Source organism: Moschus berezovskii, chromosome 20 (assembly GCF_049115385.1).
Source record: "Moschus berezovskii isolate FMDL1 chromosome 20, NW_MosBer_1.0, whole genome shotgun sequence".
Classification (NCBI taxonomy): Eukaryota; Metazoa; Chordata; class Mammalia; order Artiodactyla; family Moschidae; genus Moschus; species Moschus berezovskii.
In genome coordinates, this window is record NC_142479.1 from 61,129,688 (window position 1) to 61,146,380 (window position 16,693).

Genomic DNA, 16,693 nt, shown 5'->3' on the forward strand with positions numbered 1-16,693 from the left:
TTTATACATTTTTAAAAAATGTTTGGGGGAGGGATAATTTAAGAGTATGAGATTAACAGATAAAACCACTATATATAAAATAAACAAGGATATATTGTATAGCATAGGGAACTATATTCAGTATCTTGTAATAACTTACAATGGAAAGGAAACTGAAAAACAATATATATATTATATATATAACTAATCACTTTGCTCTGTAACTGAAATTGTGCTCAGGCGCTCAGTTATGTTCAACTCTGGGACCCCATGCATTGTATCCTGCTCAGCTCCTCTGTCATGCGATTTTCCAGACAAGAATACTGGAGTGTGTTACCATTTCCTTCTCAAATACCTGAAACAAACACTAACTAGATCACTATACTTCAATTTAAAAAAAAAAAAGCTAACCCAGGTAGTAATTCACATTACAAAGATTCACTGTATTTGTTTTATAATAGTTTTATGAAAAGTAAATATTACCAAAAAGCCCTATGAAAAGATCAGTCTGATAAGATTTTTCCCCTAAGACTTTTGAATACACTATTAAAAGGTGAATATATACAATTATTCCATGAGTTTTCACTTTATGCCAGAGTTTTCATTTTGTTTCTAATCTTGCCTATATTCTGTTGCATTGTACAACTTTTTTAGGCCCTGAAAAGTGTTGTCCTTTATGTTATCTTGGCTCCTTTTGACAATGAACAGTCAGACTTGGTTCACCGAATAAGTGGTGACAAGAAGTTAGAAGAAATCCCTAAATACAAGTAAGTACTTTTATAATTAGTATAGTATGTCTCAGTAGAAGTACCATTTTGAAAGACTGGTTAACCTAAGTGTATGCTTCTTAATTGATTGCTAATAGATCATATTAGAGAATAAACTCAGAGAAAATAAAGTGGGTTTTTTTTGTTGTTAGGACTACATTAGAAATCAACATAATGAGATTATAACATACTCCATTCTAAACCACTTATCAAGAAGTTTTTATTTCAAGCTCACTTGAGCAGATCTTGTTTAATTAACTATTCAGTCAGTTTTATCATTAGTAAATGTTTGGGGCTTTGTGATTTTCAGAAGTACATGCTTCTGAAATCTGTTATATAAAGCAGACATGGGCTTTATGCTCTTCTTCCTTTATCTGTTTCATTAGTAAGTTTACAGTCAGTTAGTCCAGTGATTGGCAAATATAATACAGGAGAGAACAGAATGATAAGTAGGAGAAGGCACTATTCAGAATTACTGTGGAAAAAATGGTAGCAAAGTTGGTAAAAATAATCACCACCTCGTGTTTTGTTCTACAAACAAAGCTTTCTAAAAAATCATCTTTGATATTTTAAAATTTGTTATTAGATGAAATGCAATCTTTACAGATTTGGAATAGTAAGTTTTCTGTAATTTACAGGGATCTTTTAAAGCTTTTTACCACAATGGAGTTGATGCGCTGGTCCACACTTGTTGAAGACTATGGAATGGAATTAAGAAAAGGTTCTTTGGAGAGTCCTGCAACTGATGTTTTTGGTTATACAGAGGAAGGTGAAAAAAGGTGGAAAGACTTGAAAAACAGAGTTGTTGAACATGTAAGGATCTGGCATGTTGGAAATGACAGTTTAGAAGCAAACTTTGGCAAATTTGAGCTTAAACTTTTATTTCTCAAATGTTTCTTTTAGATATTATATCTTTAATTCTTCACTTCAGGATTCTTTTTTTTCCCCCATGCCTAGTGTGGTAGTGATGTAAGTTTGTTGTTCAGATATCTATTGTCTTATTTCCCAAGCACATCAGAATTATCTTATCCCCTTGTCATTTTTTCCCCACCTCTTTTTAGCTTTTCAGAAAAGATATCTTTATGTGTTACCATGCTGCATTTTGAGAGGATCCCTCAGGAACACAAACTTTTACAGTATATAAATCAGAAGGAATTTCTTAAGAATGTGAGGGATGGATGGGGGTAGTTTCTCACTAGTACTGACCTGGTAGTTTTGGAAGCAGGTAACAGGTCTTAAACCCGACCTCTGATCTTCTTGGGTGTCACTACAGATTGAATTATGTCCACCTTCATTCACAGAACAAACGTTGTGAGACTTCTGTGTGCTACACTGTACAAAGTGCTGGGACACATGGAAGAATAAGACATGGTCCCTACCTTCCAAACGTTTAAAAATACATCACAGTGCAAGAGGCGTTTACAAGTTATGTATTATTGTACAAGTATACATGGATGAGAGGGGAGTTTAAGGAGTGAGTTGATCGGTTCCACCAGGTAGAATGGTCAAGTTGGACTTATAGGAAATGATGTGTGGGTAAGATTTGTGAGAAGGGTATGTAGGTTTAGTGGGCAGGACGGGAGGGCCGTCCCTGTAGGCAGATGGGTTAGTCTGTGCTGGGTCACGGAGGCAGCAGACGAGCCAGGGAACTTGGGGACCTCCAAGGAAAGGGCTCATTAAGAAAGGACTTTGGAGATACGGAAAAGGTCTTGGTCATAACAAAGTTTGTACACCCAGTAGTAAAAGCTGAGAGGATAATGACCAGCTTGTATTTTATAGAGATTCCTCTGGGAGTAAGTGTGAAGAGTGAATCTGGAGAGAGAAACGACTGGAGATAAGAAGACTAGCTAAGTGAGAGGGGCTTTGTGGGCTTGAATTGAGTGGATGGAATAGAATTAACTATTTTAAAGAAGACAGACAATTGAATTTGGTCACTGATGAAAGGATGAAGGAAAAGCAGGGCGTCTTGAGTGATTCTTACTCTTCCTGAGAGGTTGGTGTTGCTGTCGACCCTGATTAGTGATGGGAGGAAGTGCAGCTTCTTTAAAGATGAGCTCATTTTTCTCCCCAGAACCCCATTTTCCCTTGTGAGTGTGGCTGCGTTGTTAGTGAGGTTAACATTAAGAGTAACCAAAAGGTGCCTCTAATTTTAGCAACACTTCCAGTGAAAATTGCAAAATTTAATTCAGGTTATCTTTATGTAATTACAGTGATGATAGTATTTTGACATGATCTTTTTAAAATCTTAGCCTTTTAAACATTTGTATCATAGTTGCTGCTGCTGCTAAGTCACTTCAGTCGTGTCCGACTCTGTGTGACCCCTTAGACGGAAGCCCACCAGGCTCCCCCGTCCCTGGGATTCTCCAGGCAAGAACACTGGAGTGGGTTGCCATTTCCTTCTCCAATGTGTGAAAGGGAAAAGTGAAAGTAAAGTCGCTCAGTCGTGTCCGACCCCTAGCGACCCCACGGACTGCAGCCTACCAGGTTCCTCCATCCATGGGATTTTCTAGGCAAGAGTACTGGAGTGGCTTGTCATTGTATCATAGTTAGGAAAACTTAAAGTTAGATTCTTACATTTAGCAAAAATATTTTAGTACAATTACAACTTTTAACAACTAATTTAGCTAAGCCTGTGTTTTAACTATATGCATTTAAAAAGAGTTGGAGAGTGTGCTCAGAATAACTTAAAAATAACCACAGAAGCCAAATTATTTAAATATTTGGTTTTGTTGTTGACATTTAGAACCAGCTTCATCCCAGTGGCAGACTACAGCAGAATAAAAGCTCTGAGTCTTGATGTTTTAATTAAACCTACTTGGATAGGAAAACAAATGTGCTTTTGGCTTTACTGACAGCTGTGTCCTCCATGCCCTTTCTTCTTTCCTCAGAATATTAGAATAATGGCCAAGTATTATACGAGGATAACAATGAAGAGGATGGCGCAGCTTCTGGATCTGTCTGTTGATGTAAGTAGTAAATACCATTGTTTGTAACCATTCATTTTGAAAATCAATTGACTTGTAAAAACTGAGTGAGCAAATCAACTTCATTTTATTACCTTATTTTATGTTTAGGTGATAGAAGGTTTCCCCAAGCTATCTTGAACACCAAAGAGTAGCCTAAATACCAAACTATAGTTATGTGAATATTATACTATTTAACATCTTTACTTAAATATGTTAGTTTTACACTGATTAATTTGAAGCTAAAGTATATATTTCTATAATAAATACGTCTAGGTTCAAAAAGTGAACTGTAGAAATAAACCATATGAGACTTGACTGCAGTTCCCCTGGAAAGGTGCTAGGACATGTTAGGGGAATATTATATTCAGGTCTGGGTTTCATGTGGGTAAAATGTACAACACCAAAGAGATAGGAGTTAGGCAAAGTGTATAGTCAACAGGAGGCATCCTGACAGTTTAACTACAAGCGAAGAATCTTGGAATAGTTCAGGTTAGAGGGCTTGATCCTTGGTTAGTTCATTAACTCTTCTCGTTTCTGGACAAGGGCACCAGATGCCTTAGAAGTAAAGTGCCTTGTCCTTGCTACTTAGTTAGCAAGTGGCATGTATTCTAACCAGTATTTCTGGAAACAAACTGTGTAATACTGCTTTTGGTGGGAAACATTGTAGAAGGTAGACCAAGTTGCTGTTGACAAAGGCTCTTGAACAGTACCCACAGCATTAAGTTTGTGGGGAGATTCAAACTGAGCCCTAGACTCTCAGTAAGGTAAGTATATTATTGTAGGAAATCAAGTTCTAACTATTAATAGTGAATTTTAGCCCTGCATATTCTTGAATGAAGATATTAGAAAGTGCTTTTCTTAAATTTTATTATCTAAATTATCATGTCTTAAACCAATTTGTCTTTCTCTCTTGCAGGAGTCAGAGGCTTTTCTCTCAAATCTAGTAGTCAACAAGACCATCTTTGCTAAAGTAGACAGGTTGGCAGGAATTATCAACTTCCAGAGACCCAAGGATCCAAATAATTTATTAAATGACTGGTCTCAGAAACTGAACTCATTGATGTCTCTAGTTAACAAAACCACACACCTCATAGCCAAAGAGGAGATGATACATAATCTACAATAAGGGTCTCCATCCCCTTAATGCTTTTAGAAAAGAGTTAAAATTGGAAGTCATTAAAAAAGAAAAAGACTTTTATGGTGTATATGTTGGGTTTTTTTTTTTCTTTTCTATTCTCAGCTCTTTTGTCTAAAATTTAAAGATAGTGAATATGTTTGAGGCCCCTTTCGACCTTTCAGTACCTTGATTTCATTGTTAACTTTGCATTTGGTGCAGAAATATACATTTCATCATCTGAGTACTCAAAAAATTGTCATAACTTACCTAAATACGTTTTTCTGTCATTTGAAACCTTTTTAGCTACTACTTGTTTTCATTCAGCTAACAACCATAATTATTATAATAAAAGCAGTATATGCACGTTTACTTTCCATGGTTACCCGTGTTTCTAAACATTTTGTGGGATAGTGATTTAAATGTGTTTTTTAAAATAAAATAAATTTTGTTGTAAAGCTATCGATTATTTAGTAGAATTTAAAAGCAACATAGAACCTGTAAGAACACTCTGGGATAAAGCTGTGATCTGTGAAGAATCTGTATTTTAGTATTGTGGCAGAAAGTCTCTAGGTTGTGTACAGAGCTATCTGGTAGGCTATAGACTCTTTATTTTTTATTTTTTTGAGTCAAGCTATTTGAATCGCAGTAGTTTATTTCCCCTTTCCCTGACTTGGCCAGTTGTTGAACTAACTGTATTAACTAAGTTTTAACACACAAAGTCATTTTTCTAATTTCTTGTGGCTTTAACTTCCATGTCTAATTACCTCATCAGTGCTCCAATTTCATTCTTTCCTTACAGGAACTTTAGTTCCATTACATGCACTCTAGGTAACAAGCTAAAATGCATTAAAAATGACCCAAAAAAACAGACTTCAGGGGACCCTCTTAGCAAATGATATAGTCTTCACACTTTTTAAAAAAATATTATTAAACAAAAGTAGCTTTATTGTCAAAAGAAACATCTGAGATCACTTACTATGAGCAAATTTTTAGAAGTTTTAAAATCTGATTTCAGAAAATGGGGGGGAAAGGTTAGGTTATTTAAAATGTATCTGAAGAAAGTAAAAGGTCTTTTTCTTAATACAAGTGAAGAGGGGAAGGGAAAGACATACTGGAAACAACAGTTTTTATAATTCATTTTCCATTTAATGGTCACTATTCTATTTCATGATCCCAGGGCTGGGAACAATTGTAGAATCTCTTATTATTTTTGTTGCATCATTGTGAATAATAACATAGTATCAATCTAATTTTATTCTTTAGAAATTTAATGTATTGGCCACATTAATAACATTTGTTATTACAGGTAGCTTAGATGGCAAAGAATCTGCCTGCAATGTGGGAGACCTAGGTTGGGAAGATCCCCTAGAGGAGGGCATGGCAACCCACTCCAGTATTCTTGCCTGGAGAATCCCCATGGACAGAGTTGGATGCAACTGAGCGACTAAGCACAGCATACAGCACATCTTTAAAAACTAACCAAAAATATGGCAAGCTCAGAAACATTAGCACTAAGAATATGGTTTTTAATTTTCTTTTGAATGGAAAGGATGGAAAATAAAATCATTTTGTATTGTTAATTTGTAAACTGAATTGGAACTAATTTGAATATCTTTTCACTAACTTGATCTTTCTAGGGACTCACTCCCCTCGTACTTGCAAAACCTTGACTATTTGGCCAAGTGTGTTGCTATAAAGATCTCAAGTGCTCCTCTCCTTTGTTTAACATACCCTCAGACTAAGCTTTCTGTGTGTTCTCATTTGGGGCCACTTGTAACTGTGCCCAGTGACTAAATCCCACTTGATTTGGTTAACTGCTTGTCCATTTTTTTGTTTTTTTCTGTCCAAGCAAACTACCAATTTCTTAGTGTTAAAAAGATCCATTACCCTAAGGCAGTAAAATATTTGGGATGTTTAGAACCTAAAATCCTGCCCCCTCCCCAATTTCTGACCTAAAGCTGCATGCATGAAAAGGATAGAACCACTTGGTTTTAATACAGAGAATACTTGCCTTACTGTTTTCATTAGGTTACTAACCAGCAGGAGAGGTAACAAGGGACTCTTTTTTTTTTTATGAAACACCTTTCACCCTTTTATTTCTATATAATTTATGCTTTCAATCATTTCTGTAATTCAATTTCCATATGCTTTTTATTGAAAAACTCATCTCTAAAATTCATACTGTTCCATTCTGTCTCTTACAAGTGTTAAATGTATGATAAAAGAACGTATTTTAAATTGTTTTCAGCTTCTGGATATAGCTGCAATAAAAGCACTAATTTGTGGTATTTAAGAAAACCTGGAGAATAAACTCATACTTTAAAAGATCTTTTCTTTTTTTCAATTCTTTTACTGTTTATAACAAAAAGCCACAGATTATTACCTTTTTTCTTTCAAAATCATGTTACCTCTCTAATCCTGTTTTTAAGCAATGAAAAGACATTTTGTACATTGCAACTGGTTGGCTTTTCCCCTGGATTCTTCCTGATTTGGGGTTGGTGACAGGCTGTATCTTAATTGTTTTGCCTAGGGTTTCTCACTTAGCACACCTGCGAATCACCTGCAAGGCGTGTTCCAACATGGATTGCTGGCCCCACCCCCAGAGTTCCTGTGAAATTTAATCTTAAGTTCCAGTGAATTTTAACTTCTAACGAGTTCTCAGGTGATGCAGATGCTGTTGACCCATGCACTACACTTTGAGAACCGCCCCTTGACCATACTTACAGTAAATGCTAGAAGAGAACCATGTTAGGAATGCCAATACATGCTATAGTGAGGATGAACCTTGAAATGTGCCAAGTGAAAATAAGTCAGATAGGATGAAATCCCCAGAACTGGTGAAGCCAAGAGAAAAAAAGCAGACTGGTGCTTTGCCAAGGGGAAGGAGGGAATGAAAGTTACTATTTAATGGATAAGAGGTTTTAGTTTGGGGTGATAAAGATGTTATAGAACTAGATCCATGTGATGACTGTATAACATTGTGAATGTACTATTTTCTACTGAATCACTTTAAAATGGTTAATTTTGTTATGTGAATTTCAACAGGTTTTTCTTTCTAAGGTAAGATCATGGCATGTAAATGCAAAATATGCATATCAAAGATTCTATTCAACTTACAATTAATAAGGGAACCAATCAGATGTTAAAACCAGTTCAAAGGGATATTTATATAATAAAACTGCCAGACACTTCCCCGGTGGTCCAGTGGTTAAGGCTCTGTGCTTCCACAAAAGAGGGTACAGGTTCAATCCTTGGTCAGGGAACTAAGATCCCACATGTTGCGTGGCATGACCAAAAAAAAAAAGTTGTTCTTCTAGCAGAAGAAAATTTATTTAGTTCAGAAACTTAGATCTACATCAAGACATGACTAGCACCAGTGAGTAATTTTAGAAGGATAAAAAAGTATTTTCTTATTCTCAAAGATAATTGTTTATTAAAAGCAATAATAATGACAACATACTGGGTGATCATAGCACATGTATAAGTGAAATAAATGACAGCAATACAACAAAGGACGGGAATACTCTGATGGAAGTTACCTGGGCTACGTGTGCAGCAGGATCTTTTTATTTAAATATGCTGCTGCTGCTAAGTTGCTTCAGTTGTGTCCGACTCTGTGCGACCCCATAGACGGCAGCCCACCAGACTCCCCTGTCCCTGGGATTCTCCAGGCAAGAACACTGGAGTGGGTTGCCATTTCCTTCCCCAATGCATGAAAGTGAAAAGTGAAAGTGATGTTGCTCAGCTGTGTCCAACTCTTAGCGACCCCACGGACTGCAGCCTACCAGGCTCCTCCGTCTGTGGGATTTTCCAGGCAAGAGTACTGGAGTAGTGTACCACTGCCTTCTCTAAATGTGCACTTAATTTAAAAATGTATACTGCAAGCTCTAAGGTAACCACTAAACTGTTTAAAAGACATATAGTTAATGTACTACAAGAGAGAAAATGGAATCGTAAAATGCTCAATTGAAACCAGACATGGCAGAAGATGGAAGATAGAAAAATACAAAGCACAGAAAACGGTAACAAACGTGTTAAAAGTACAGAGATGGAGAAACACATGCCATGCTAACACTAACCAAAAGCAAGCCGACTTACCTTTTATTAATTTCAGACAAAGCAGACTTCAGGGAAGATACTAAGGGATAAGAAAGAAAGTGAAGTTGCTCAGTTGTGTCCAACTCTGCGACCCCGTGGACTGTAGCCTATCAGGCTACTCTGTTCATGGGGTTTTCCAGGCAAGGGGCATTAAATAGTGATAAACAGACTAATTCTCCAAGAAAACAGTCTAAATCTCTATGCACCTAACAAAACGGTGTCAGTATGGGAAACTTAAAATATTACCCAATGTTTCACTTTATCCCAGGAGTACAGCATTCCTAGATTCTAATTGTAAGCAGAAAATTGGGTGGCATGGGTAAGAGACACATGATCAAAATGTTAAGAGTGGATCATGAAAGGATAGCGTAGTCTACGAAACAGTATCATTAAGATGACTAATGTGTGAAGCTGCTGATGGCTGATCAGGATTGAACTGTTACCAAATGCTTTTCCACATCTCACATTTAAAGGGTTTCCAGTATGAAGTCTGATGTTGAGTAAGATGAGTGCTCTGGCTAAACGCTTTACCACACTTGCTGTGTTCATAAGGTTTCTCTCCAGTATGAATTCAGTGATGTTCAGTAAGGGATGAGTTTTCAGGGAGTCCTTCCACATTCACTGCATGTATAGGGTTTTTCTCCAGTGTGAATCCTTTGGTGTTGTGTAAACATTGAGTGGGCACTGAATGCTTTTCCACATTCATTACATTTATAAAGCTTTTCCCCAGTATGAATTCTCTGGTGTTGGGTAAGGTGTGTACTTCATCTGAATGCCTTCCCACAATCACTACACTTAGAGGGTTTCACTCCCATGTGAATTCTCTGATCTTGTGTAAGAGATGAGATATCAGTGAAAGACTTCCCCCAGTCAATGCATTCATAGGGTTTCTCCCCACTGTGAATTCTCTGATGTTGAATAAAGGATGAGTAGTCACTGAAGGCTTTCCTATATTCATTACATATATAAGGGTTCTCCCCAGTGTGAATTCTCTGATGCTGAACAGATGAATTTACAGTGAATGCCTTCCTACAAATTTCGCATTTACAGGGTTTTTCTCCAGTATGAGTTCTCTGATATTCAGTAAGACATGAATTCTGGATAAATGTTTTTCCACAGTCATCACACTTATGAGGTTTCTCACCCGTGTGAATTCTTGATTAAAAAAAAAAGTTTGAAATTTCTTCCAAAGTCACTACAATTTCTTTTTAGAAGTTCTTTGACTTTTAATTGGAGATAAATTCCATTTGACATTTTCCCCAAATGGATCAAGTATATGTAGTTAGTTTCTCTTCTGAACAAATAATATGCTTTGGGGTAAGTTTAGATCTTAGATCAAAACTTCCCTCAAATTCATTAAAAGTATACCCATTTTCCTCACAAGATAGTTTTCATGGGCAACTATTATTTGCTGAAAACCACTGGTTTGGGCAAGAGATTTTTCTTTTTTTTGAAAATTTGCCTATAGAGTTCTCTTTGATTTTCTATCTTGGCCTCAAATTCACAGATTCCTTCAAATAAATATCCTTTGGACACATCTCCTTTGATCCTTTCAACGATGACAGAGATGTTGCTGCTCACTCAAAAGTATATTCTACTGATCTCTTTGGTATCTGCTCTGGTCTTCATATCTGAGGAGAATAAAAAAATGTATAAAAACATTTTCTGTGCTGGGGAACTGCACTCAGGATTTTTTAAAAAATAACCTTACTAAAATTAGAAGGCATGTTTACACTCTTGAAATCTGGGAAAATAATAAGCCAGTGGAGTAGAGATAAATACAGGCAGAAGTGGTAGGAAAGAAGCTGGTCCAATAGGCAAAGACTCTGAAAGCTGAAAAAAATGTTTTAAAGATGTAGAAGTTTAACCTTCGCATTTAAATATAAGTTTAGAACTAGAGAGGTTATATGATTAACCTAAAGATACAGAAATTATTAATGAGATGGTCAGATATAGAACTTAGGCTTTTTCCACTATACTACCACAATATCTGGAGACTGAACAGAGCTTAAATGAGAGAACGGCCAGGTACCGCTTCAAAAAACAAATAATGAAGGGGATGCGTAACAGTATTAGAAAACGCACAAGAATGAATGCTGTCAGAGTGACAGCACCTGGAGAGAAGTCGTTAAGGAATGTAAAAACAGCACCTGAGAAAGCAACGTACAAAGGAATAACCGAGGAAGGTCTAAATCTGAATAGAACAGCAGAATTTAAGGCATTGGACTTGGACAACATTTTTGAGATTGCATTCCTAAACATTCACCCCTAAGTTGCACATACAGATTTATCCCTCTCTGAATAATTGCCTCTAGAGACATCAACATCTCACTGCTGCTGCTGCTGCTGCTGCTAAGTCGCTTCAGTCGTGTCCGACTCTGTGCGACCCCTTAGACGGAAGCCCACCAGGCTCCCCCGTCCCTGGGATTCTCCAGGCAAGAACACTGGAGTGGATTGCCATTTCCTCCTCCAATGCATGAAAGTGAAAGTGAAGTCGCTTAGTCGTGCCCGACTCTCAGCGACCCCATGGACTGCAGCCCACCAGGCTCCTCCATCCATGGGATTTTGCAGGCAAGAGGACTGGAGTGGGGTGCCATCGCCTTCTCCGCAACATCTCACTAGATATCTCACAATTCTTTCCTAGGCTGAGACTAATTTCAGAAACTGAGAATTCTGCTAATTGGAAAAGAAAATATGCAACAAGATAAAAACTGTCATTACTTAAATATTTTGAAATGTTTCAAGCACCATTAGTTTTTAAAAGGATATACTCTGAATCTCCCAAAAGTCTGTGTTGAAGGACAAAGACTGCCCTCCAGTCAACAGAAAAGACAAGATACCATACTAGAGAAGACACAAACAGACCCTGCTGCTGCTGCTGCTGCTGCGTCACTTCAGTCGTGTCCGACTCTGTGTGACCCCATAGATGGAAGCCCACCAGGCTCCCCTGTCCCTGGGATTCTCCAGGCAAGAACACTGGAGTGGGTTGCCATTTCCTTCTCCAATGTGTGAAAGTGAAAAGTGCAAGTGAAGTCGCTCAGTCGTGTCCGACCCTTAGCGACCCCACGGAATGCAGCCTACCAGGTTCCTCCATCCATGGGATTTTCCAGGCAAGAGTACTGGACCCTAAGGAGGTGTTATCAAACTGGTTGAAAATGGAAGGGCAGTATGACAAGGTGATCTAAGATCACAGTTAACATTTGGGTGGAATCATTAACTAGAGACAACAGCATTTTCACCGATCATAGAGAAGGAAATGGTAACCCACTCCAGTATTCTTGCCTGGAGAATCCCATGGACGGAGAAGCCTGGTAGGCTACAGTCCACGGGGTCGCAAAGAGTCGGACACGACTGAGCGACTGAACGGAACGGAACGGAAACATAAGAGATGTTCTGGTACCAAGAGAGTAAGACACTAAAGAACTGTTCCTTTCTCTCTTTTTTTTTTTTTAACAAATACAAACCTCTGAGAAACCCAAATGAATAGTCGCTTAAATTGTGGAAGCCACTTTGCTTCCTTAATTAAAGATTTGCATACTCAATTTTCAGCAAGTGTTAAGATATCTTGGAAAGGTGTAGATTATAGTGTACGAATAAATGCAAGTCCTTCACAAGACCTCCAAAAAAACAACTGCTTCAAGTCAAATTTGGGGTTTCCAAGCAAACATTTTGGCAAAGGCTCACCGTTTAGGGGTTGCAGGTTGCAGTCCTGAGACTAAAATCTGGCCCACTGTACCAAGGCTGCTGTCACAACCAGGAAACCTTGGGTCCGTTCAGATCTCCTTTTAAGCACTTGACATTCCTTTCCCTTTCCACCTCTGCTCTTCAAGAGCCGAGCGGGTGCCCTGGGGCTCCGCGGCTTCTGAGAGACCTGGGGTCTAGTTCCCCGCCAAGCCCCAAAGCCGAATGGCCGCTGCTCCCGGTCGGAGTGGAGGTGGGACAGCCGGGCCTCGGGCCGCACCGACCTTCTGTGAAACCAAGCTCCAGGCAGCCTTCCTGCGTCTGTGGCTACTCGCGCGACGCTCCCACACCGCTTGGCCGGAGGGTACAAGAGCCCCAGACAACTGAACTGCAACTCCCAGAATGCACCGGGTCAAGCCGCTTCCGTTTCCGTTCTCAGGGACTTCCCTTTCCCAGAAGTCCCTGAGAAATCTCCGCTTCTGCTTACCTCTCCCCCTGAGCTGAGCAGAGGGGGCGGTGTCAGAGGCGTCTCCGCCAACCAGGGCCGCTAAGCCAGAATCTCCATGGTAACCGCCGAAGCCCACTCACTTCGGCGATGCTCCCAGTGGAGGCCGAAGCTTGCATCCGAAGTATGGGGTTTTGGCCGGCGCTCCGCTTCTGGGGATTGGTGTGCGCTTGACAGCGGCCTCTCTGCGCTCAATCGAACAGGCCCTGGGAAAAAAAAGTGTAAAAACCTAGACGTTAGAGGACGCTGTGGTCCTTTGGATACTGTTTCTAACAAATTGTAAAAAGATATTTTTGAGAATCGGGAACAATGGAAGGAGGAGCTGGGTATTAGATAACATTAATGAGTGAACGTCACTTTTTGGCATTTCTCAGCAGATACTTCAAAAGCCATCCAGAGGTCGACTGAGTTTGTTTTTGATCTGCCAAGAGCTCAGGCAGCCTTGCACTCAGGAACGCTGAGTGAAGAATATGTGGCGCGGAAGAGATCCACGAAGTACTTCAGCCCCTGAAAACAATGAAGTCCCCGTTTCAGGGTCTTTGCAGCAGTAACAGTGGGGAGTCCTGTCCTGCTGTTTATTTTCTCATTTTCTCTCTCTGGCCAAGCCTGCAAAGAGCATGATAGAACCCTATTGTAACTGCGAATGTTTGTTTTCTGATTACAAATGTGACAGCATGTTCATTACGCAAAATTTGAAAAATGCAGAAAAAATATATATAGAAAAAAATTCCAGGGGGAAATATTAGTTTGGGCTGCAGGGATTATGGGCTTAAAAATATTTTTTATCTTATGTTTTTCCATATTCCCCAAATTTTCTGCCGTGAATTAGAATTACTACTGTATCATAAAAAGGTTTTAAAATACATACTTTGCAATTTATAGAAAGGTCACATGGCAAGCATTACATGTACTCATAAAGTTAGGCATAGGGCATGGAAGCAGGTGATACTTCAGAGCTGATCATGAACAACTTCACAAATAGCAAAACTGGTATAAGATACAGAATATGGGATGCCATCAGTGACACTAGCAAGATGAAAAAAATGTGAGAGTGTAGTGCAGAGTCAGTCAATGCTGGCACTTTACTGATGAGAAAAAGGGAACGTGCCAACTGCTAAGATGCTCGGGTGAGCTCAGAGGAAGTCAGCAAAATCACAGTCTTGTTGAGCAAGCCCAAATTGTCTACCCACAGAATCGTGAGCAAATAAACGACTGCATTAAGCCACTAAGATTTGTGTTAGTTTAAGGAGGAAAAGCCGAACTAGCAGACACTTATCCCGACACTGTAAAGTCGTCTGCCCTTTCTCCCATGGATTTGAGGTCTCTCCAATACATCAAGTATGTTTTTATAGAATCAGGGATCTGTTCTTGGATTTCTGTTGTGGTCCCAGCCCAGGCTACTTTGTAACCCTCCAGACACATCCTGATTCCAGGTGTCTTCATTGCAAGGTTTTGCTCTTCACACCCGGACCTCAGGAAATCAAGGATTTGATAGCGATAGAGTACAAACACCACTCCTGATTTCAAATTTAGATTCTGAAAAGGGAGTTCTTTATCTAGCATCCTTGGCATACCCCTACAAGTGTTTTCAAAAACTTGGGCACGTGCGTTTTCCTGTGTGATTTTCCCACATATAAGCAGATTCTCAAAGGGTTACTTGCCCTCCCCAAAACTGTTGAGCTGAGGCTAAAGGAAACTGGTGTGGTTTCTGGTCAGCCTCTCTTTGGCGACACTGGGTGGCAGCAGAGGAAAGAGGAAAGTCGAGCTCAGACTCACTCAAAGGCCAAGGAGGCCCCCTGCATTCCTTCTGTGCTACCCCTCTTAGCTGTGTTTGGCTGTTTTGCAGTTCATTGGTTTGTGCTGTCTTCTTTCTCTCGCAATGAGCTTCATCAGGAAAGGCTTTGGACTCCAACACCTGGCTTTAGCGAAATATCCCAAGCCTGGAATTAGAAGTGGGTTTAATAGAGGCACCCGACCACTGGGGTACGGTCAGCAGCCGTGCATGGGATTCTGTGTTAGTTACTGAGTGCCTTATGGCTCTGATTGGGGGTTCAAGGGCCCTGACAGGCAAGATTGTTAACACACACAGGGCCTGGTGCAAGGTGGGTGACTGACTATAAAAACACAAATCCCTTTCCCTTCATTGTACCCCCTTCCCCGAGGGTCACGCAGTATTCCTCCTGGAACTAGGGCCGGCACGGGAGGAAAACCATGAACTCTCCAGCAGGCTCCAGGAACTTGAAACCTTGGGGTGCAGTGGTGGGTGAGAACCCACTGGACAATAATGAGGCGGTCACAACATGCTGTCTGTGCAGAAGCTCCACAGCCAGTGTCAGTGGCCCAAATAGCACACAGTGTCCTTGGAGCTGCAGGACTCATCACTCTCGAGCCCAGGCTGGCAGAAGCACCCTCTCGACATTTACCAGCCAAGACTCATACCTCTTTGTGCATGGGGCAGCTGCTTTCGGCTTGATGAACACAGCAAGTCACCAGCCCAAAGGGTGGGCGGGGGGCGCACAGAACACCTGAGGCCGTCAGTCCCATGGCGGGGGGCCCATTTCCATCAGTTCTGTGCATGTGCTTAGCCTCTCAGTCGTGTCCGACTCTTTGAGACCCCATGGACTGTAGCCCACCAGGCTCCTCTGTCCATGGGGATTTTTCCAGGCAGGAATACTGGAGTGGGTTGCCGTGCCCACCTACAGGGGATCTTCCCAACCCAGGGATTGAACCTAGGTCTCCCGCATTGCAGGCAGATTCTTTACCATCTGCACCACCAGGGAAGCCCCAGAATACTGGAGTGGGTAGCCTATCCTTTTGCCAAGGGAACGTCCCGATCCAGGAATTGAACCGGGTTCTCCTGCATTGCAGGTGGATTCTTTACTAGCTAAGCTATCAAGGAAGCCCAGCGAGGGCTGGGCACATGAGGAACTTTGCTGCTGCCTAGTCAATACTGCCCCTCAATCACCCAGCAAGTGTCTAGGAGCCAGGTGCAGCATGGAAGACGCCCCTCCCCTTTGTAAAGGGTGCCAGTTCATGCAACTCTACTCTGAACTTGTCTTAACTCTAGCCCCTTGGCAGAGCTGCCCCAGACTCCCCCCAACCCCAGACACAGCAGTGATGTGGAGGACAATTAGGTGAGCTTGGCCAGGAAGCAGAAGCAGGGTTTGAAAGGAAGAAAAGAGGGTCTGTGAAGAAGGCAGGTGGGGCTGCACATACAAAGGCCAGGTGGTCTACAGTTGGGCATGGGCAGGGGCTGAGTTGGGGCTCAGAACACACCCCTCCGGGCAGGACACAGGCTCCAGAGCACCCCCACACTGCAGCCCTGACCATTCACTAATTTATCCATAACTCATGTTACTGAGCATCTCCAATGTGCTGGCCATCACCCCAGGGCCTGGGGAAGCAGGAGGAAAATGTGTTCCATGAGCCCTGGGAGCTTCAGTTCTTACAAGGAGGCAGATGATAGAAAAGTAAGATGAGCTTTGGTATGAATTAAGTGGGATGGGCCATGCACATGCCTGTGGGAAGAGCTTTCTAACAGATTGGTGGGACGTGCAAAGGCCCTGAGGAAGGGGTGCTT

At 40.7% G+C, this 16,693-nt stretch overlaps 1 protein-coding gene, 1 long non-coding RNA gene and 1 pseudogene across 3 annotated transcripts in view; 1 reads left to right on the forward strand and 2 right to left on the reverse strand.

The window, feature by feature from the left end:
• Positions 1-7,156, forward strand: part of PSMD12 (proteasome 26S subunit, non-ATPase 12) — a 22,873-nt gene extending 15,717 nt beyond the window's left edge. Inside the window, exons 8-11 of one of the 2 annotated variants that reach the window (XM_055408244.2) lie at positions 634-746; positions 1,385-1,559; positions 3,635-3,712; positions 4,629-7,156. In XM_055408244.2, coding sequence (XP_055264219.1) covers positions 634-746; positions 1,385-1,559; positions 3,635-3,712; positions 4,629-4,838 — 576 coding nt within the window. In that variant the 3' untranslated portion in view covers positions 4,839-7,156. Of the gene's footprint in view, positions 1-633; positions 747-1,384; positions 1,560-3,634; positions 3,713-4,628 lie in introns of those variants that run through there. The other variant, XM_088829231.1, reaches the window with a different exon arrangement.
• Positions 1-12,977, reverse strand: part of LOC129544563 (uncharacterized) — a 16,294-nt gene extending 3,317 nt beyond the window's left edge. Inside the window, exons 1-2 of the long non-coding RNA XR_008683476.2 lie at positions 12,612-12,977; positions 8,928-8,967 (exon numbers count right to left, since the gene is read on the reverse strand). This is a non-coding gene — a long non-coding RNA (uncharacterized LOC129544563). The remainder of the gene's footprint in view (positions 1-8,927; positions 8,968-12,611) is intronic.
• On the reverse strand, positions 9,001-10,654 carry LOC148774768 (uncharacterized; annotated as a pseudogene).
• Positions 12,978-16,693: the final 3,716 nt, after the last annotated feature.